At 39.5% G+C, this 22,590-nt stretch overlaps 1 protein-coding gene across 2 annotated transcripts in view; it reads left to right on the top strand.

The window, feature by feature from the left end:
- Positions 1 to 22,590, top strand: part of FGD3 (FYVE, RhoGEF and PH domain containing 3) — a 102,837-nt gene that overhangs the window by 44,772 nt on the left and 35,475 nt on the right. For both annotated transcript variants that reach the window (XM_039348549.1, XM_039348548.1), the window contains exons 2-4: positions 10,012 to 10,134; positions 15,144 to 15,315; positions 16,375 to 16,960. In XM_039348549.1, the coding sequence (XP_039204483.1) occupies positions 10,012 to 10,134; positions 15,144 to 15,315; positions 16,375 to 16,960 (881 nt within the window). The remainder of the gene's footprint in view (positions 1 to 10,011; positions 10,135 to 15,143; positions 15,316 to 16,374; positions 16,961 to 22,590) is intronic.

The raw sequence follows: 22,590 nt of genomic DNA on the forward strand, positions 1-22,590 counted from the left end.
TGATCAGGGAGGGAGAAAATCGGCCCTACGGAGGCCAAATTTCTGTTGCTATTTTGGTTATATGGTCTTGAAGAATTTTCACTTTGAGTCTTAGGATAGCACTTCCCCATTCAGTACTGCATGATCTGGTGTTCTTCAATTTGTACATCCTGCTCAAAGAGCAAGTAATAGCAAGTAATATACAATTCTTTGGATAGGTCCATCTTGTGCATCAGAAGCACTCATTCCTGCATTGGGAAACTTTCTTGAGGTCAGTTATGACTTGAGAACCACGCATGTGAAGACACTTGGAAGTTGGAACTGGATCACAATACAGTACCATGAAAGGTAATGGGCATGCCATGTTATGCCCATGCAACATGTCTGCTTTGTGAGTTGCACTGCTTGCCAGTTAGCTTCAAGGTGCTATAAAATCATTCATGGCATAAGGCCTGTTACCTGATGGACTGGCATTGTTTGCATAATCAGAGAAGACCAGCATCTCGTGGTCTCATTGATTAAACCAGAGGTCTTCAACCTTTCTGGGCTCGGGGACCAGAGGGAGGGAGAGCAGCTTCAAAATTGATGCATGCGTGCCTGGGGCCATGCACACTGGCATGGCACTAGCGGCCCTATTCACGCATGCACAGCTAGCAGCTCTGTCCGGGCATGCACAAACAGGCTGCGCAATTCACCTGGGTTTGCAGCCCCATTCGTGCATGCGCAAATGGGCCGCGGACACCTGCCCCGTGCTAGCATTCCCATTCGCGCCCGCGGACATGCACAAACGGGGCCATGGGCACTAGTGTGAGTGGGGGGAAAGTGCATGCACGCACCAGCCAGCCATTTCTGCGGCCCATTGGGTGAGAGCCCACTGCTCAGAACTGGGCCACAGCCCATAGGTTGGGGCCCCCTGGATTAAACAATGTCACCTGATGAGACCCAGGCTATGTGTTTTCTCTGTTGTTGCATCTGCCCTCTGGAACAGCTTCCCCCCAGAGATCCATATGGTTCCCATACTGACCTCATTTAAAAGGTCATTAAAACATAGCCTTGGATTAAGGTGTGTGGTGAGCCTCTTATAGGACAATGTATATTAAGCTGGACATTTATTCTTTTTTGGATGTGCATTTCCTATGTTATATGATTTCTGTACAGTTTTTATTCTAAGCTGCTCAGAGTCAAATTGGAGTCAGCTCAGAATTAGAATTGGCAGTCTTATACATTTTAGGTAGACAGGTGGAGAGAGAGGGGGGGAGGGAGCATTGTAGTATTGTTTTGATCATTTTGGAATTATTATTAAGTGGTTGCTGATCATACTTCCCAGTTCGTAGGTTACCTTCAATTTTTTTTCTGGTTCTTTGACATTAAATTGCACCTTTAATTCTGTCTGTTTTAATCTGGACTGCCTGTCTGTCTGTGTATTTAATTGTTTTAATTGTTTTCTAGATCTTAAATGCCAACCAGTGGCTCATGGAATGGGCAGCTATAACAAATGTAATAAAATATCATTTTATTTAATTGATAACTAAATTTTTATGGTGCGCATCTCCCCTACAAATTGACTCTGAACGGTGTAAAAACATCATATCCATAGTTCTCCTTACTAGTTAGAATAGAATAGAGTTGGAAGGGACCTTGAAGGTCTTCTAGTCCAGCCTCCTGCTCAAGCAGGAGAACCTATACCATCTCAGACAAGTGACTGTCTAGTTTCTTTTGAAAATCTCCAGTGATTTCCCATGATTTCTGGAGGCAAGCTGTTCCACTAGTTAATTGTCCTCACTGTCAGGAAGTTTTTCCTTATTTCCAGGTTGCTTCTCTCTTTGATCAGTTTCCAACCATTGTTTCTTCTCCTTTCCTCTGGTGCTCTGGTGAACAATGTGACCCCCTCTTCCTTGTGGCAGCCCCCCAGATATTGGAATACTGCTATCATGTCTCCCCTATTTCTTCTTTTCTTTAGATTAGCCAAACCCAAGTTCTGTAGCTGTTCTTTGTATGTTTTACTATCATAAGAGTAACAGGAAGATAGAGGGTTTTCATCATTATTTAAAAATAAAAACCTTCAGGTTGCACTCAGTGAAGGAAGGAATTGGAAAAAAGTATTAACTAAAGTATTAACTAAAATAATATTGTTTTATTCCACGCAGAATTCCAAGGTGGGTGATGCACCGATTAGACAATAGCATCAGAAACACCAGGACAAAATGAACAATTATATTAATATCATAAAGTTAAACGATACCATTTAAAAATTGGGGATAGTTTACATTGCTAACAATCTGACTGGTGCTAAAGTTCAGCCAACATATAAAAATATCCATTATGTTGTTATTTGTGTGTAGGGGAATGTTTCTGATTCTTCCTTTGGTTAGCTAACCCCAAAATGGTACTGTTTTAATTAGAAATGTCAAGGATCTTAGAATGTTCCATCTCAACTGGAATTCAGTAAGGGGGTTGTCCTTTTAAATTGTTGCAGATTGTGACAATGTTTAGAGGGGAAAAAATCTTAATAGTAAAATTAATTTGAAAGTAGAACCTGTTACGCAGCATTTCAAACAAGGGCTAGACAGCCAACTCTCAAGAATACCTTACTTACCTCTGCCTGGCAGAGATTTAGTGGAAAAAAAGTATTAACTGTGATTCTGTTAGTAATCCAAACCAATATGGTGGTGTATTTCTGATTTAATATAACTAATTGTTACATAGTTTCTGGTTGAAATATATTGCTGTTTTATTTCCCATATTTTTTCCCATTTCTCCAATTCTATATTATATCCAAAAAATTTTGCCCATCTAATCATTGTGTCTTTGACAACCTTGTCTTCCATTTTATATCTCAATAAGTGTTTGTATAAATTGCTAATTAATTTTATTTCTGTTCCATGTATAATTTTATCCAATTCTTGCGGCTCTTTTTGTATTTCATATAATTTTTTGTCCTCTGTATATTTAGATTGAATTTGTGTAAATGTCCACCAGTCAATCTCTCTGCCAATATCTTGTTCCAATTCTTGTTTCGTTTTAAGATTTCCCTGTTCATTTACTAATTCCTTGTTATTGTTATTTTATGTTGTGTGCCTATTTGTTGCTCTCCACACTGTCCTTGATTATTAAGAATGCAGACCTGTGGCAGGGATTTTCCTTGTTTCTGTACTAAAACTTGTATGTTTTAAATACTATACCTTTGTAAATAAGTAATAAATAGCAATGTGTATGGAGATAGTGCGCAAAAATAGGTATAAGAGGAGGTTTATTTTTTTAATATAATGTTGCTTGCTTTTAGTTTTCACTTAAGATGTAGGTGGTGGCTCTTGAAAAGGAAGTGGTTTAATATAAATAACTGGAACTTCAGTGAATTCTGCCTTACACGTTTTAAAGCAACATTTAAGCTGCTCACAAATAGACAAATACAATTTAATATAACAAAATCTCTTATATACAAGGCATATTCAACATAGTGCCTTCCCAACACGCTGAGTTAGGAAGGAAGGGTGATCATAGTGTACAATATATACATAGTATACAGTTTTGTTCTGATATTCCTACATGGATAGCACATACATTTAGAATTGTTTTGAACATCATAAGTTTCCCATATTTTAGAGATCATACTGGGAAAATAAGTACTCTTTGCATAGGCTTTCACTTCTTCAGCTTCTAATGAGTAAATACTGCAACAAATTAGCAAGAACCAACATGGCATGGCTAGTAATAAATTATATAGTAATTTAAATATTCCACTTTTCTGAGTGTGTTCGTACACACCATGTCAATTTCAGGTGGTTGTTGTTGTTAATTGCGAAGTCGTGTCCGACCCATCGCGACCCCATGGACAACGTTCCTCCAGGTCTTCCTGTCCTCTACCATCTTCTGGAGCCCATTTAAGTTCTCACCTACTGCTTCAGTGACTCCATCCAGCCATCTCATTCTCTGTCGTCCCCTTCTTCTATTGCCCTCAATCTTTCCCAGCATTAGGCCCTTTTCCAGTGAGTCTTTCCTTCTCATTAGGTGGCCAAAGTATTTGAGTTTCAACTTCAGGATCTGGCCTTCTAAAGAGCAGTCGGGGTTGATCTCTTCTAGGACTGACCGGTTCGAACGCCTTGCAGTCCAAGGGACTAGCAGGAGTCTTCTCCAGCACCATAGTTCAAAGGCCTCAATTCTTTTGCGCTCAGCCTTTCTTATGGTCCAACTTTCACAGCCATACATTGCAACTGGGAAAACCATGGCCTGGACTATACGCACTTTTGTTGGCAGGGTGATGTCTCTGCTTTTTAGTATGCTGTCTAGATTTGCCATAGCTTTCCTCCCCAGGAGCAAGCGTCTTTTAATTTCTTGGCTGCAGTCCCCATCTGAGGTGATCTTTGAGCCCAGAAAAATAAAATCTGTCACTACCTCCATTTCTTCCCCATCTATTTGCCAGGAATTGAGAGGGCCGGATGCCATGATTTTGGTTTTCTTAATGTTGAGTTTCAAGCCAACTTTTGCACTCTCCTTCTTCACCCGCATCAAGAGGCTCTTTAGTTCCTCTTCACTTTCTGCCATTAGAGTGGTATCATCTGCATATCTTAGGTTGTTGATATTTCTCCCGGCAATCTTAATTCCAACTTTTGATTCATCTAGCCCTGCCTTTCTCATGATGTGCTCTGCATATAAGTTAAATAGGCAGGGCGACAGTATACAGCCTTGCCGGACTCCTTTTCCAATTTTGAACCAATCAGTGGTTCGGTGTCCAGTTCTCACTGTTGCTTCTTGACCCGCATATAGGTTTCTCAAGAGACAAATGAGATGGTCTGGTACTCCCATCTCTTTAAGAACTTGCCACAATTTGTTGTGATCCACACAATCAAAGGCTTTTGCATAGTCAATGAAGCAGAAGTAGATGTTTTTCTGGAACTCCCTAGCTTTCTCCATGATCCAGCGTATGTTGGCAATTTGATCTCTAGTTCCTCTGCCTCTTCGAAATCCTGTCTGTACTTCTGGTAGTTCTCGATCTACATACTGTTGGAGTCTAGCTTGTAGGATTTTAAGCATAACTTTACTAGCATGTGAAATGAGTGCAATGGTGCGATAGTTTGAACATTCTTTGGCATTGCCTTTCTTTGGAATTGGAATGTAAACTGACCTTTTCCAATCCTGTGGCCATTATTGAGTTTTCCAAATTTGCTGGCAAATTGAGTGTAGCACTTTTACTGCATCGCCTTTTAAGATTTTGAATAGCTCAGCTGGAATACTGTCACCTCCACTAGCTTTGTTGTTGCTCAGATTTTCTAAGGCCCATTTCACTTCACATTCTAGGATGTCTGGTTCGAGGTCAATGACCATCTCATTGTGGTTATCTGGGATGTTAAGCTCATTCTTGTATAGTTCTTCTGTGTAGTTTTGCCATCTCTTCTTAATCTCTTCTGCCTCTGTTAGGTCTCTGCCATTTTGGTCCTTTATCATGCCCATCTTTGCATGAAACGTTCCCTTCATATCTCCAATTTTCTTGAAGAGATCTCTGGTCCTCCCTATTCTGTTGTTTTCTTCTATTTCTTTGCACTGTTCATTTAAGAAGGCATTCTTATCTCTTCTAGCTACTCTCTGGAATTCTGCATTCAATTGGGTGTATCTTTCTCTTTCTCCTTTGCCTTTCGTTTCCCTTCTTTCCTCAGCTATTTGCAAAGCTTCCTCAGACAGCCATTTTGCTTTCTTGCATTTCTTTTTCTTTGGGATGGTTTTAGTTGCTACCTCTTGTACAATGTTGCGAACTTCCATCCATAGTTCTTCAGGCACTCTGTCTATCAGATCTAATTCCTTAAATCTATTTGTCACCTCTACTGTATATTCATCAGGAATATGATTTAGTTCATACCTGAGTGGCCTAGTGCTTTTCCCTACTTTTTTCAATTTAAGCCTAAATTTTGCAACGAGAAGCTCACGATCTGAGCCACAGTCAGCTCCTGGTCTTGTTTTTACTGACTGTATAGAGCTTCTCCATCTTTGGCTGCAGAGCACATAGTCAATCTGATTTCTATGTTGACCGTCTGGTGATGTCCATGTGTAGAGCCATCTCTTGGGTTGTTGGAAAAGAGTGTTTGTTATGACCATCGTATTCTCTTGACAAAATTCTATTAGCCTATGCCCTGCTTCATTTTGTACTCCAAGGCCAAACTTGCTTTTGGCTTCCTACCTTAGCATTCCAATCCCCCATGATGATAAGGACATCATTTTTTGTTGTTAATTCTATAAGGTGCTGTAGGGCTTCATAGAACTGGTCAATTTCATCCTCTTCAGCACCAGTGGTTGGGGCATAGATTTGGACTACTGTGATATTGAATGGTTTGCCTTGGATTCGAATTGAGATCATTCTGTCATTTTGGGGATTGTATCCCAGTATTGCTTTTCCTATTCTTTTATTGACTATGAAGGCTACTCCATTTCTTCTGAGGATTCTTGCCCACAGTAGTATACCTGATGGTCCTCTGAGTTAAATTCACCCATTCCTGTCCATTTTAGTTCGCTGATTCCTAAGATGTCGATGTTCAGTCTTGTCATCTCTTTTTTGACTACGTCTAGCTTGCCTTGATTCAGGGATCTTACATTCCAGGTTCCTATGGAGAAAAAATCTTTACAGCATCGGACTTTCCTTTCACCACCAGATATATCCACAGCTGAGTGTCCTTTCAGCTTTGGCCCAGTCACTTCATTCTTTCTGGCGCTACTAGTACTAGCCCTCTGCTCTTCCCCAGTAACATATTGGACACCTTCCGACCTGAGGGGCTCATCTTCCAGTGTCATATCTTTTTGCCTTTTAGTACTGTCCATGGGGTTTTCATGGCAAAGATACTGGGGTGGTTTGCCATTTCCTTCTCCAGTGGATCACATTTTGTCAGAACTCTCTGCTATAACCTGTCCATCTTGGGTGGCCCTGCACGGCATAGCTTATAGCTTCATTGAGTTACGCAAGCCCCTTTGCCACGACAAGGCAGTAATCCATAAAGGGGTAATAGTATGGCAATAGTATGCTGATTGCTAGGGGTTCTATAGAATAACAATAATAACGAGGTATAATAGTGTTGAAGTAAAATTGAAATAAATTGGCATTTGGTTGTGCTTGTAGGTTACTGATGAAAATACACCAGGCTATTAGTATTCTGACCACCAGGCTGGATTGTTCTATGAGGCATAGGTGTAGTTAAAGCTGGTACTATCTGTGTTATAAAAAACATCATAAGAAAGCCTCAAGGTGACCTATGATTGATGGTGGAGTTCAGAAACTTTGCAACTATTTGGTGGCAACTATGGAAAGTATAAGATTGTGATTTGGAATGTAAGCGACATACATAATAGTATACATTAACTGACATAGAGTTTCAATGAGAAAAAATAACTTTGTTGTCTGTAAAGCCAAAAGAAAGGGAAAGGTGGATTGTTCTTATATACTTAAGTTCACACAAAAACTGATCTTGAAAATCAATAAAATATAACCCTCCCCTGCCCTGCCCTGGCATCGTTATTAAGTGCCTAACTCAGTTCTTAAAGTATCATTAATTAACAGATGTGTGAAAAAAACCTCTGTTTTGATTACCTTCTAAAACACCATTAAGGATGGTATTTCTGAGAATAAACTCTTTCTCCAGGATGGAACTTAAGTTGAAAAGCAAGTGCCCTTCTTTCCTTCTCAGATCCTATATGGGGTATCTATTGTCAACATCATCATCATGATGAAAAACATCAGGTAAGTAGTTTTACCTGAAGTAAGCAGTCCTGCACTTTGAACAATCAGCTCTTTGAATTATACTCAGAAGTCTATTCAGTGCTTACAAACCAGTGTTAAACGGTAGTGGAGATTCTAACTTGCCATAGGATGGCTCTGCATATTGCAAAAAATATGGCTTCCATACAGTCTTTGAAGCAATCCCATACAGAGTACAGAGATAGAGGAAGATGGAAATGAAGGTATATGTATTAACAGTGCTTTTTGTCTAAAGAAAAAAAGGTGCCGGAACTCACACACATCATACAACCTGCCTTGCCTACACTACAAGGTTCCATCCAAAAAAAGTTCTGGAACTCTGTTCTGGGTGTTCTATGAGAAAAAAAGCCCTGGGTGTTAAGTATGAATGGAAAGGCTGAATTATACATGAGAAAGTATGAATTGGTGTCACATGAATTGGTGTCATCTCTTGTCTGATGTTAGCAATTTGTAAGTTGGTGAAAGTTACATATTACCTTTCAGTGAATGGTGAAATGTTGAGCTTCCAATAGAACAAAAAAAAAAAAAAAAAGGTGACTCAGAAGTATGTGGCATTACAGTGATCGGAAACATGAAGAAAGATACTCTATAGAATGATGAAGTGACAAAGTTTGTGACTGAGGTAAAAATATGTGTAGGAAAATGATTGCTACCAAAAAAAATAGAGAATAGAATAGAATAGCAAATGTAAAGGAATTTTCTCATTCTGGGAATGAAAATAAATGTTTCAAAAATATTGCAGAATACAAACAGATGGAGATTTTTGTGTTAGCAAATAAATGATTGCCATGTTACACTGTGGTGGCACAGTGGTTAGAATGCAGTATTGCAGACAAACTTTGCCCACAGCCAGGAGTTCAATCCTGACCAGCTCACGGTTGACTGAGGTTCCATCCTTTTTGAGGTCAGTAAAATGAAGACCCACAGTCAATATGCTGACTGCGTAAACTGCCCAGAGAGTGCTGTAAAGCACTATAGGATAATATATAAGTCTAAGTGCTATTGCTATTGCTATCTTCCCCATGAAACTAAGACTCCAAAAAAGAAGTAATGGCAACAATAAGACTCCATTGCATAGTTGTTGTTAATTGCGAAGTCGTGTCCGACCCATCGCGACCCCATGGACAACGCTCCTCCAGGTCTTCCTGTCCTCTACCATCTTCTGGAGTCCATTTAAATTCAAACCTACTGCTTCAGTGACTCCATCCAGCCATCTCATTTTCTGTCGTCCCCTTCTTCTATTGCCCTCAATCTTTCCCAGCATTAGGCTCTTCTCCAGTGAATCCTTCCTTTTCATTAGGTGGCCAAAGTACTTGAGTTTCAACTTCAGGATCTGGCCTTCTAAAGAGCAGTTGGGGTTGATCTCTTCTAGGACTGAACGGTTTGAACGCCTTGCAGTCCAAGGGACTCGCAGGAGTCTTCTCCAGCACCATAGTTCAAAGGCCTCAATTCTTTTACGCTCAGCCTTTCTTATGGTCCAACTTTCACAGCCATACATTGCAACTGGGAAAACCATGGCCTGGACTATATGCACTTTTATTGGCAGGGTGATGTCTCTGCTTTTTAGAATGCTGTCTAGATTTGCCCCATTGCATAGTAGTCAATAGTAAATGAGTCCCTCTTTGAAGAAATGGGAAAAAACAAATAAACACATAAATGAGGCCAGGGTTCATATACCCAGTTTCCAAGATTCAACAACAACAATAATCATCATCATAATAATCATAATAATGATGATGTTGGAAGGAACCTTGGAGGTCATCTAATTCAACCCCCTGCTCAGGCAGAAAACCCTATACCATTTCAGACAAATGGTTTTTCCAGGCTGTTCTTACAAACTTCCAGTGTTGGAGCATTAACAGCTTCTGGAGGCAGGTTGTTCCACTGATTAATTGTTCTAACTGTCAGAAAATGTCTCCTTAGAAAGGAGAACCTAACCTGTAATTCTGTAACCAAACCCATGCAAATAAAGCAAACTGAAGGGATGTCCAACCCCCATGCAGCACAAATCATTCACTCTTTAAAGAATATCATCCTAATATCATGCAGCTGCTGTTGTGAAGCCCTGGGAAAGGAAATATTTGGCTTAAGAAGTTACCAGCAGGTATATGACCATGCATGTATGGGGGAAAAAAACCCGTTGTTTTTCCACTCAAAACTAAAATGCTGGACAAGTTCAGTCTATAGCCCTATCAATTATTATTTTAGTATCACTGTTAATATTGGCTCAACTGTTGAATCAAAATTTCAAAATAAAATAAATAAAAATTAAACCATAGTTTATTGTTTTATTACAGATTGTCCTGCTTTTCCAATCAATGGTCACATTAAGTCAAGAACAGTCCTGGAAACATGTGATGAGTTGCAACACAGTGAAAGAAAATCCCAACTGGCTAAGAAATATCTGTTAAGACCCCAAGGTTTGTGTCTGTGTCCTTCTTTATTAATGTGATTTTTATGTCATGTTTAAAAATACATACACCGAAAGTTACAGTCATCCATATGGAGTTCCATGAGCAAGATAATATAGATGTATCAAATGATTGCAACTGAAGTTCATTTTGGTATTCTATTTACGTGGGGAGAATAGGTTTTGCTAGGGGTTTTGGCTTCTTTTAGGAAGTTAATTATAATTACTTTCTCCAGTGCCGTTTTCCTACTGTTAGCTTAACTATGTAAGAGAAATTAATTCTGTTTCATTAAAATCTGTAGCTTCTAGGCATTTGCAAATGCATGTGAGTAATATGATCTCTGAATCTCAGGTAATCAGTAAATAAAACAAAATAAATTATATGTTAGGCATGGAAATCCTGTCATATAAATTTATTTAATTAATTTATATTAGCATCCAGATAAAAATGACTCTATGCAGCCTAAAGAAGAGAAAAATCATTTACCTCAAAACAAAACAAATAATAACCAAGGACTGCCATTTTGTCCCATAAAACTTCTAAAAAGAATATCTCAGAATGAAAACCACTTAACCTCTGGCCCAACCCGAGCAAAAACATTACAGAAGGCCAAAATGTATCTGGGCTGTTTGGATTGGCTACTGCTTTGGCAGATCTGATATGGCAAGCAAAACTTATAGAAAATAGAAGATATCCATATAACACAACTCTATCGCCATAAAGATGACATCCAGCACCCTGAATTTCACTCAGAAGCCTATTAGCAGCAAATGCAGCTTGCCAAGTTGTGGTGGGCCCTATTTATAAGATGAGCCAGTAACTACCCATGCTGCTGTAATCTGGACCAGTGGCAGCTTCTGAGGGATCTTCAAGGGCAGATCCACATAAATCATATTACAATCTGTTAAATGGGAGATGAATATATTTATTATTTCTGGAATCTGGAAAAAAAATTTTATGTAGAAACATACAAGCAATCTACCATAAGTAAATAATGTCATTGAACTGTAGGGAATGTGAACTAGGGAACTCTTGGTGCTTGCTGAGAACCTAATAGAAGTTTACTGTACTTGTAACAATACTGGAAAAGACAGTTTGTTTCAGAAAGTGATTGAAGGGCTAATTAATCTTAGCAGGTAACTCGACTTATACTAAAACCTCTATTTAATGGACCTTGACTTCAGTTGTAGGAGGCAAAATATGCTTATACAGGTAATCTTCAGTTAACAGCCACTTGTTCAGGGATTGTTCAAAGTTACAACAGTGCTGAATGAGTGATACTTACAACTTGACGTATCCAACAGTCCCAGTCTCATGAATGTCCGAGGTCGTCCCGAGGAATACAAGCCAGGAACGCCGGCACAAGGTGCATTCATCAAGTGAAGTTTATTTTCTGATGAAATTAAAGTCGGCACTGGGAGTGGTCATCTCCCAGTGCCTTTTCTAAGAATGCCACACCACTTATTTCCAATTCCAGGTGCAAACCAACATCCGCCCTAACCCTGTATAAACCCCTCCCTCGGCCCCCATGCCCTTCCGTTACCGACGCTTGCTATCCTGCTGTCACCCGCCACAACTGCCCGCAACCACATGCATGCCTCCCCTGGCCTCTGGGTCGCCAGTGCTCCACACAATAGTCCTCTCCGTCGCCCCGTCGTCTCGCCAAACCGGTGTCACCCGGCTCCGCTCACCCGAGCCGGGTGCTTCCCGGCTCCACCCTCCTGAGCCGGGCTCAATGCAATTTTTTGTCAGGTTTCGGTATGTCTATTCTTGACCTCCGTATGTTAAGAGGTTCCCGGGCATGATGGGAGGTGGGAGCGGAGGCGTCGGTTTCAACCGCTGCAATGGCGTCGGCGACTCTCTGGTGGTTTTCCTACACCTGGCAGCTTGCGGCAGTAGGCCTTGTGCTGTGTCACTCCCCCCTGTGAATGGCAAGCCCCGCAGGGCTTGACACCCAGTACTCCTGTGGTCATTTGAAAGTTGCAAGCCACCCTGGTAAACAGTTTGTACTCTCAACACTTTTTACTCCAAGGAGCTCAGCTACAGGGCTCACCGCGGCCATTTCCATACTCTCTGCCACCCCGCGGCCATTTCCATACTCTCTGCCACCCACATTTTCATTGTGCCTTGACAGCCACCTACACATCCTCATGCACTCTTCCTCTCCCAATAGCAGCCGTCCCTCTCCATTGTACTTGTGCCAGCCACTTGTGCATCATCCTCCACAGCACCAGCTGTGCACTTGCATATTTAAAAGCTGCCAAGAACTTGCAACTTCCTGCCTGCCCCAATGACTTGCTTATTGGAAGCTGGCAGAAAGATGTGAGAAGGTTCTCACTTAACAGCCTTCAATTGTTGCTTAGTAATGACAGCAGGAAGTGTTGGGATTACCATTGTTAAGCAATTCAGTCATGTGACATTGTACTTTATAATGACATCATTTAGCGGTGTGAATTTTAGTCCCAATTGCTATTGTAACCTGAGGATTACCTTCTGATAATGTGTAAAATTCCATTTCCATTTCACACATGCGTCAAATACTCATGTGTAAAATCTCATTCATATTTAATGGATATTCTGTTTTAATGAAATACCCTTTCCCTAATATAAATTGAGCTAAATATTTTATTTCTTCCAATAATCCCTCATTTAATAGTTATTACTGTATAATGTAAGAATAGTCTTCCAGAAAAGTAGAATCTATTCCCCAAACAACATGGCTTCCCAAATTAAAATTAGCATACTCTCATGATTTTGGATTATTTCTTGGGATGGGGAAGTCAGCCATTGTATGTGGCGCAGCAGTTAGAGTGCAGTACTGCAGGCCACTTTAGCTGACTGTGTTCAGCAGGTCAGCGGTTCAAATCTCACCGGCTCAAGGTTGACTCAGCCTTCCATCCTTCCGAGGTAGGTAAAATGAGGACCCAGATTGTTGGGGGCAATGTAAATATATATATACACTGCTCACTGGTGTACACCGCTTAGAGAGTGCTTGCACTTAAAGCGGTATATAAGTCTCATAAATAAATAAATAAATTTCTGTTTTGATGCAAATATGTTCTGCAAAACCATATTTAGATCAAAACTTTCCAGAATTGTTTCAGTAAATGGCTAAATCAAACAAAATTTAGCAAGAAAATAGGCTGCTAATATTTTAACAATGTGCATTTAGGTAAGGAGACAGAGCAAGACTCTACACCAGGCATGTCAAACTCGCAACATAGGTGACGTCATGTGACGTATCGTGACTTTTCCCCCATTGTCGGCAATGGGGTGGGCGCAGTTTTAATATGATGCATCCGGCCCGCGGGCCGGCAGTTTGACATGCCTGCTCTACACTGATTATATCTGTCACTGTTTCTCTAAATACTTACTGTACTTTCAGTCTTAGTTACTTTTGCCTGGTGGAACTATGAATATCTCTGTGTTCTGAGCAGACCAATAGGACACAAAAATACATTACAATGTGTAAATCGTGTATTTTAATGATATCATTTGGGTTCCAATGAAACCTCTGTATCTGACCTAAAGATCAGTCCAGCTCAGCTTGGCCTTGGGACCCATCAACTAAACATTTTGATTTTCAGTCCAAGCGACTTCTCTCATTAGTGAGGGACTTTGATGGGCTGAGGACTTGTTCAGTTTCTCCACACTGCTGGGAATTCAAACTGTTGATCTTAGTACCATTTGGTTCTCATGTTTAGGCTTCAACTCTAATTATCCAGTAAACTCTTCTTGCTTTTAGCCTTATTGAATTCCTAATAACCTGTTGTATTTCAAACTCTGACCTCAGAGAGACTCTGACAGTAATTTCTATTGACAGAGATTGCCATTTTCAGACCTTGGTATTTTGGGTGATGACTAACGAGAAGTATTTCTCATTCTAATATTCTATCTGCTTTCTCACTAGCTTTTGTTTTTAATTATTTTGTTTTTTAAAAACATTCTAATGTCTTTTCTTCTTACCCCTCTTTTTATGTAAATAGCTTCTTTAAGTTCAAAAACAAGTCTCTTGTTTTCTAAATTTAAATTCTGAATCCCTGTTTAGTTCACTTATGTTGCTCTTGTGAAGTGAAATATAATTTGACAAGATTCCATAAAAGCAGGCCATGATTTCTTTTATGTCTCACTTGCACAGCATGTAGCATTCTAAAATTTTGAATGCTTAGCATTTTTTTCCCACTAAGCAGGTCAAACCTGAATGAAACACAGGTATTGCAGAGACAAATAATTGCCATTAATTCTCCTAAGTCACTTTTTCTGTTTCTAGTTGAAGGTTCAGTTAAAATTGCTTTCAGCTATATGGAACAATGAAAACACATGACCTTGTTGCTAGGGGTTACTGCTTGGAGGCTTTGAAAAAGCACTACTTACTTGCAAGCAGGGTGAGAATTTCACATGGTTTGCTGTGTTTTGAAAAAGACCCACACAGTGGGACTGAAGTGCACATATGTGCTTCATTGTACTCTTCTCCCCCCTCAAGAACAAGCAGCAGTACATGGCAAGTGCTTTTGTCACAGTAATGTGTTCAAGACTGCAACAAAAGAGGAAGGATATTTAGCATATTGTACTATAAAGGGTTGGGGGAAGGGAAAAGGAGAAATGATGGGCTGTTCTTAATTTGCTTTTTGAGGTTCCAAAAGAATGAACATGAGAGGATTAAAAAAAAGATCTTTGAACGATTCTAAGTGTTGGGTCACCACTTCTTTAAATTTTCAGCCCTGCATTAACAAGCATGCTAGAAGTTTTACTAATTGCAATGTCTTTGCACACTGTATATCCTGTTTAGCAACCAGGAAGTGGTCACACTTGTTCTGTCAGACTTGGAAGATACTAGCTTAACATGAACTCGTACCACTTCACTTAAAACCAATGTTATATTTGAAAATAACCTAATGTTACATGGTTTCAGCTGTCGAAAAAGAACAGTCTTTCCAGTTTTTCTAGGAGCACTCGACTTTTGTTCTTTATTAGCTTTAAAGATGAAAAAGACTCTACTTTTGATTTTGCATTTTTAGTACCTCCAAAACCTGTTTATCTTCAGCCTGCTGGACAGGAGAAGATTCCTCCAGCACCATCTAGGCCTTTGCCAGCAGATCCAAAGTCTTCAAGAACTCAAGTGCCTAAAGGAGAAGCCACACATGCCTCAGCAGATATAAGCAGGCTTATTGAAAAATTTGAAGGGATAAGGTAAGAGCATTTGGTTAATTTTCCTGTTGGAGTCTCTTCATTTAAAGAATTTGGTAAAAAAATAAGCTACAATGGAGTAACTGAGGCATACAGTCTCAAATACAGAAAATGGTAGTGATTTTATTGTGGTAGTGATAATTATTATAATAGTTACTAAATTGGGCCATTTTAAGCCTGAAACCTCATAATCAATGGAGGCTTTTAAAAAATGTGGAATACTTCTTTTCATATAAATAAAATAATTGGTTTTAAAATTGTTAATATATAATGGGTTGTAATATTGATGAGTGGCCAACCAAGAGTCCATGATAATAAATATATTTTTGTAGTTTGTTTCTGTTTGATCTTGGATTAGTGTAGTTTGCTTGAACTACATGATTAGGCAGGGCTTTTTTTCCTATAAAGAACACTTATTTAAGAATTGACAGACTTGTCAGAAATCTGAGAAGTCATGAATATGTTTATATTATAAATGCTTAGGAAGCAGGGTTTTTGATGATAACGTAGTCTGTGGATGTTGGGTTTTGTTTTTGGAAGCTAAAAATACATAGTCTAATAGCTAATTCCACCAAATGCATTGACTTCCTCAATATAGTTCTCTTAAAACTATAAAAAGCCAAATTTGTGGCATTTATTTGTTCCTTATAAAAACATGAAAACTGTTTAAATATATTTTTATGAATATTTATGGCACTTTATATGATTATCCATACAGATATTCTTAAAAAGTTAGTGTTTCTTAGCTATATTAATTCAAGGCAGAGAATGAGGCTTAGAAAGACAACCAAATATATTTTGGTGCTGAAGTAGAAATTTCAGATTCTGTTGTTACATTGGTTTAACCAACCCACTGAAAATTTGCTTCAGTAATATTTTAGTAATAGACCACTTTTCCCAATTCAAAATTAGAGGTGGTCCTGGAAACTTAAATCTCTGGTAGCAGAATCTGTGATAGATTAAAGATTACTTCAATTATTACTTCTTCACAGTCAATGAGTTCATATTGAGGTCCTAAAATCTGTCATGTCAATGACCTTGAAACTTTGTTTTTATTTTCAGGCAACCCACACATGTTGGTCAAAGAAATCAGATTAATTTAGTTTTTAAGATGGAACAAGAACCAGATTCTTCTAAACAGCATTGCCCAACCGTCTATGATTTGGTGGCTTCCAGCACTTCAACAAATGAAAATGAAGAGATGGATGATAGTGGGCCTAACATCTTGTGTAGTCCTGTAGTGTCTAATACAGACCTAATGAAAATCAAAGAACTAAACATAGATGACACCACAAACACTGAGGATTGTACTAATGCCTCCCTCAGCAAAGCATCTGTGGCAATGCACAGCCATAAGGACACATCTGTTGAGATGAATAGCAATGGCAAAATCCCTAACAGGGATAGTGGAATAGACAGCCCTTCTTGTAATGTAGCGGGAGAGAATTTTCCAAATGAGGAAGCTTCCAAAACAACAGGAACTGGGGATCTAGCTGAAATGGACAATGATAAAAAACCTGTTCTGTTTTCTTCCGGGGAACAGAAGAGAGACTCTGCTCAGGATGAAGATAGTGATATAGACGAAGGAAGTAGTGAAGAGCCAGAAATAGCAGAAGTCTCCAAGCTGGAATGTATAGATGTTAACAAGGTATATTTTTTAACTTTGGCATTGCTGTTACAATACTACGCTGTGTGGGACTTTTACTTTTAGCACATTCTAGTATGCATAAAGTTGCATTATACTGTCATACACAGTGTATGGACTTAGCCCAGTACTTCTTACTACTTGGCTATTTGTAGAGTTTGTCTTTTTTAGGCAAAGCATAGTTCTGATACCACATTATTAAGTTCTCTTTCTTTACTAACTCCAGCTGGTATTTTTTGCAAATTCTGTGTATGTGGCTTTTAGAAATAAATTAAGTATTATTGACAGCACATGTAAGCAAACACATAAACGTAGATTGTTGATCAAATGCATTCTTGTGTAGGTCCTGATGGTAAAAATAATACATTTAAAATTTAAGAAAAAAACACTTTAACAAATTATTTGCTGGATGCTTTCTTTTGTTTTCTCTGCTATCTAATCTTTCTTTTATAACTAAATGATGGTGGGTCAATTTTCCTTTTCTTTTTTTCTAAATAGTTCTAACTTCCTTTTCAGTATTCAGATTGTTTTCTGACTGGTGTTTTAAGTGTTTTAAAGCTCTCCCAAAGGGTAAGAAATAAGATGTTCAGAAATTGGCTACAAAGAGAGCTTGTAGCAACCATTAGAACATTAGAACATCCAAATATCTAATAGAAAGGGCAAAGTCAGATGGATGAAAATTGTACCTGACTTCAATATTTGCAAAATAGCCCAGAAAAATGGCTGTATTTACTATCATTTTAGCATGGGTATTAATTTGGCCTTAAAGACATAACATATTTTTCCATTAAAGAGACAGTATTATAACTAATTTATGAGCATTAGTTTAGGAAGTAGGTGTTTCTGTATTCATATACACCATATTTTTACCAGTCAGCTTATGAATATGACTCAGAAAGCCTATAAACATTGTTTTTGATGTTATGGCAACCAAGGTAGTGTATGTAATACCTAGTGCAATTAAGGCAAAAATTGGAAACTATTCTAAACATTACAGGCTCAGAATGTGTATTCTTGTTTTGAAGCTCAAAACAATGCATGGATAGAATAATTTATAATACAAAGAAAGTTATGGTGCCAAATCCTTAATTTGCAATTACAACATCAGTTGTGTCTTTTTAGTAATAGCTTATATTGCATTATCTGAATATTCTTAAGGCAATACTGTCCTTAGCATCAGAATTGTTTATTGTTGTTATTTAACTATACTCATCTAAATATGTATGGCAATGCACATAAAATGTTGACTGATTTTATTTCAATTTATATGGCTACCCATTTCAAATCCATGATTCTGCGTAGCTAATAATAATTAAAAACACCAAACAATAAAAGATAACAGCACACATATAATGTGTAGGTAAAAGCCAACATGAGTCAGCATAGCCATTGTATAAGGTTAGGCACACACTTTGATCTTAAAGCCCCCTGGGAAAAAAGCATGGCTTTAAGACCTCGTGGAACTCCAATAGAATCAGGACCAATCTAATTTCTAGGGCAGGTTTTCAAACTCAGCAATATTAAGATATGTGGAGTTCAACTCCCAGAATCCCCCCAGCTGGTACACCCTAATACAGGGGTGTCAAACTGCCAGCCCGTGGGCCGGATGCGTCATGCAGAAGCTGTGCCCACCCCATTGCCGGCAATAGCAAAACTCTCCCGATACATTGCGCGATGTCACATGATGTAGCAAGTTTGATATGTCTGCCGTAATAGGTGAGACCCAGACCATATCATTTTTACTGGGTCTAATAGAACAGGTAGACATAATCAGGGAATGATAGGCCCTCAAATAGCCTACTTCCATCCATAAAGCCTTGATTACTTCTTCTCACAGCTGTATAACAGCTCATATTATTCATAATCTTCTCTGGAAAAGATTTTAGTGTTGCAATGGTAGGAATTGGAAAAAAATCTAATTCTTACCTATAGTATCTTTATGGGAAAATTAAACATTTTCTCCATGTTTGTTTGTTTTTAAAAAAATTCATTTGTTTCCTTCACTTGTCTATCAAGATTCTCAGTCATCCAGGTCATGGTTGTCCCAAAGGGGCTCTTTAAAGAGGCAACTGGACTTTCTTTATTCTTGCTTGAAGACGTTTCACTTCTCCTCCATGAAGCTTCTTCAATTCTGAAGCTTCTTCACTCAGAACTGAAGAAACCTCTTGGATGAGAAGTGAAACATCTTCAAGGAAGAACAAAGAAAGTCCAATTGCCTCTTGAAAAAGCACCTTTGGGACTTCACCTTTATTATTTTCTGCTTAGAATCCACCTGATCCTAAAGCTTTGACAGAGAACCTATACAAATATATCTGATTTCATAACTACTAGTTTTATATCCAATAGTTGGAATGTCCAGATTATTCATTTTCTGTCAACTAATTTTTGGCACTGGCCCCAAATCAAAAAGATTCTGCTCTTGCTGCTATTTGACAACAGGGTTGGATGGTCTCTATTCTTCTTGTTTCAGCTAGAAACTGATTTGATGCTAGAATAGGAATGGGCAAATTAATCTGTTTCCAATTCATGTCACTTTTGCAGTTCTATATTGATTGATTAAATAGGTGCCATCAATGTATCTGAAGTAGACTATGCGGAGCCTGTTAATTTGTGCCTCAAATGAGAACTCTGGGTTGATTTTTTTTTTCATTGATTCAGTTGTTTTCTTGGATATCTACAGTTTTTTTTAGGAGTTTTCTCCAACCTGCAGTTATATAGTTGTAACTGTAATTCTGAGTTTGGTTGTGTGCTTGCAGGCATTTCTGCAACTGTATTTCATCCTATTACTTGTGAGAATGCGTATTTGCGTATATGAGTGTTTAAATGGAAGCTCCAGACTATCAGAGGATGCTTCCAGGGAGCAAAGAAAAAGCATCAAGTTTTGCTTGAGTTTATTAGAAAATTTTCATGAAAAATTATATCACTGTACTTGCTGTTTATATCATTTTTTTCATTTATAAGTACTAAAAGGAGAGAAAATTTTCTAAGAAGTTCAGTGAAAAAGAGTTAATCAAAATGATCTACTGTGGAAACAAACTAAAACTGAGACCATAATCAGCAACTAATCAGGAATGGAGGAAGGTTGACCTTTCTCAAGTGAACTTTTAAAAAGAGAAAGAGGGCAGCTCCATTTTGCCTTTGTTCCTTTGTCTTCCATCACAGGAGGTGACACCTCTCCCCAGTCTACCTCTCTCCAGATAAAAGGCACATCCTAACCTGGAGAAAGGTTGAAAGATTCAGAAGTAAATAGTCACCAAAAGAAACACAGAGTTTGATAGAAGTTAGGAATTTTTGGAATTGATATTATGGACTGATCTAATCTGCTTCTTTGAATGCTTAGCTCAGTGATGGCGAACCTTTTAGAGACCGAGTGTTCAAACTGCAACCCCAAACCCACTTATTTATTGCAAAGTGCCAACATGGCAATTTAACCTGAATACTGAGGTTTTAGTTTAGAAAAAAAACAATTCATACATTAACATCTTTTGTCTTACAAGAAAAACACAATAACAAAGCTTTCAACTTTTTACTGAAAGGTAAAAGTTTGCATTTGGCATGCTTTTGAACAATTAATTTTTGCTGTTGTATGCATGCTGATAATTTTTCTAACCTTGGCTCATACTTTGTAAGTTTGAGAGCAACACATGCAGCACTCAGGTCATGTGTTAGTCTGTTTCTGGTATCAGATTTGATATAATTCAAAGCTGAAAACAGCGTGCTCACTCCGGAGGCTTGTTTTGGCTAGGAAGGCTTGAGAAATGGCTTTTTCCTGTGAAAACTTAGCCAAAGAGCGAGGTGCGCATGCCCACAGAGAGGGCTCCGAGTGCCCCCCTCTGGCACGCGTGCCATAGGTTCGCCACCACTGGCTTAGCTCTATTTCATTCTAACTTTGTGTGTGTTTTTCTTGATATAGATATTCAGGCCTGGCGTTGTGACTAAAAACCTGTAGGATTCGTGAGACCTTCCTTTCCCTTTTTGCCCATTATTTTCAATTTTCAATTAGTCCTTATTGTTATGTCCCGAGCCTTGCAAACGAGCTCGGGGCGTTTGCAGGCAGTCCCGGGCAGGTGCAAGCTGCCCGGGACCAGACAGGCTGTCGCCAGCGCCTGTGCGCATGCGGGGGTGCTGGCACGGGAAAAGTAACACATTGACCCGGGAATTGCCTATATAAGAGGCTGGGAGCTTTTGGGCGTTGCTGAAGCCTTCATCTGTAACCTGAACACAGAATAAAAGAAAACCTGAGAACTACAACTGCTTCTCGTGTCTTGCCTTTCGCGAAGGACTCAACACTGGCGACGAGGATGGGATGCCTTGCACCGACGGAAAAGAAAAAAAAGGTGTAAGCTTACCCAAGTGAGTCCTGAGCGGCGGAACGGCGTTGACTCGGCAGCTACCCGCCAATCCAGTGCGCATTCGGGGGTAGGCTGGCTGATAGACCCGTCTCCTGAAGATGGCAAAAATTGGAAGGCTTTCGGAGTTCGACGTCTCACATCCAGAGAGGTGGGAGTCCTACGTAGCCAGGGTGGAAAACTACCTCAAGGTGAACCAAGTGAGGGAAGATAGCTTGAAGGCTGCCACCCTGCTGTGTGTCTGCGGTCAAGACGCCTTTGAAATCGCGGAGAACCTCGCAGCACTTGTCCCATTAGAGTCTGTCAACTACGCAGATCTAAAGAAGCTACTGAAGGAGCACTTCCAGCCTAAGATGTCCGTCATCGCATGGCGCCACACCTTCGAGCAGAGGGATCAACGATCCGGAGAATCGGCCAAAGAATACATCGCCGCATTAAGAATGGCCGCCAAGCACTGCGAGTTCAAGGACCTTGAAGAACGACTGAGGGACTGATTCGTGTGCGGGCTAAGGCATCGAGAGTTACAACAGAGGCTTTTCGCCAAAGAGGACTTGTCCTTCCAAGATGCCTTGAGAGAAGGTCACAGAGAGCAAGGAAATCTCCTAAGTACTTAGAGGATTACATAACATTGCTGGCTAAACAAAAGCCAGTAAACAGTAGGAGCACTGGGGAGTAGAACACTGCATCAAGAAATAATTGTATGTTGGTAGTAGTCTTAGCCCGGGGGAAAGGGGTGTTATGTCCCGAGCCTTGCAAACGGGCTCGGGGCGTTTGCAGGCAGTCCCGGGCAGGTGCAAGCTGCCCGGGACCAGACAGGCTGTCGCCAGCGCCTGTGCGCATGCACGGGTGCTGGCGCGGGAAAAGTAACACATTGACCCGGGAATTGCCTATATAAGAGGCTGGGAGCTTTTGGGCGTTGCTGAAGCCTTCATCTGTAACCTGAACACAGAATAAAAGAAAACCTGAGAACTACAACTGCTTCTCGTGTCTTGCCTTTCGTGAAGGACTCAACACTTATCTTAATCATCTAATCTACATAATAAACAACTGAATCTTCTGGTATCAGCAGGCTTATTCTGACAGGGAATGTAGCCTCTTATGATTTCAGATCACTCTGTCATTTAGAGGAGTCAAGAGCAAAGGAGGGTTCCCACAAAGAGGATTTTTTTTGGTAATGAGTGGAAATTGTTGACAACTGAAAAGGCTTTCCAAGGATTGTGAGAGAAGGGTAGGGACCACTACTTGAGGGAGCCAAAGTAGCCAACTATCACATATCTCTGTTTC

The sequence above is a fragment of the Crotalus tigris genome, unplaced genomic scaffold, assembly GCF_016545835.1.
Source record: "Crotalus tigris isolate CLP2741 ecotype Arizona unplaced genomic scaffold, ASM1654583v1 scf7180000018160.1183395, whole genome shotgun sequence".
In the NCBI taxonomy this organism is placed as follows: domain Eukaryota; kingdom Metazoa; phylum Chordata; class Lepidosauria; order Squamata; family Viperidae; genus Crotalus; species Crotalus tigris.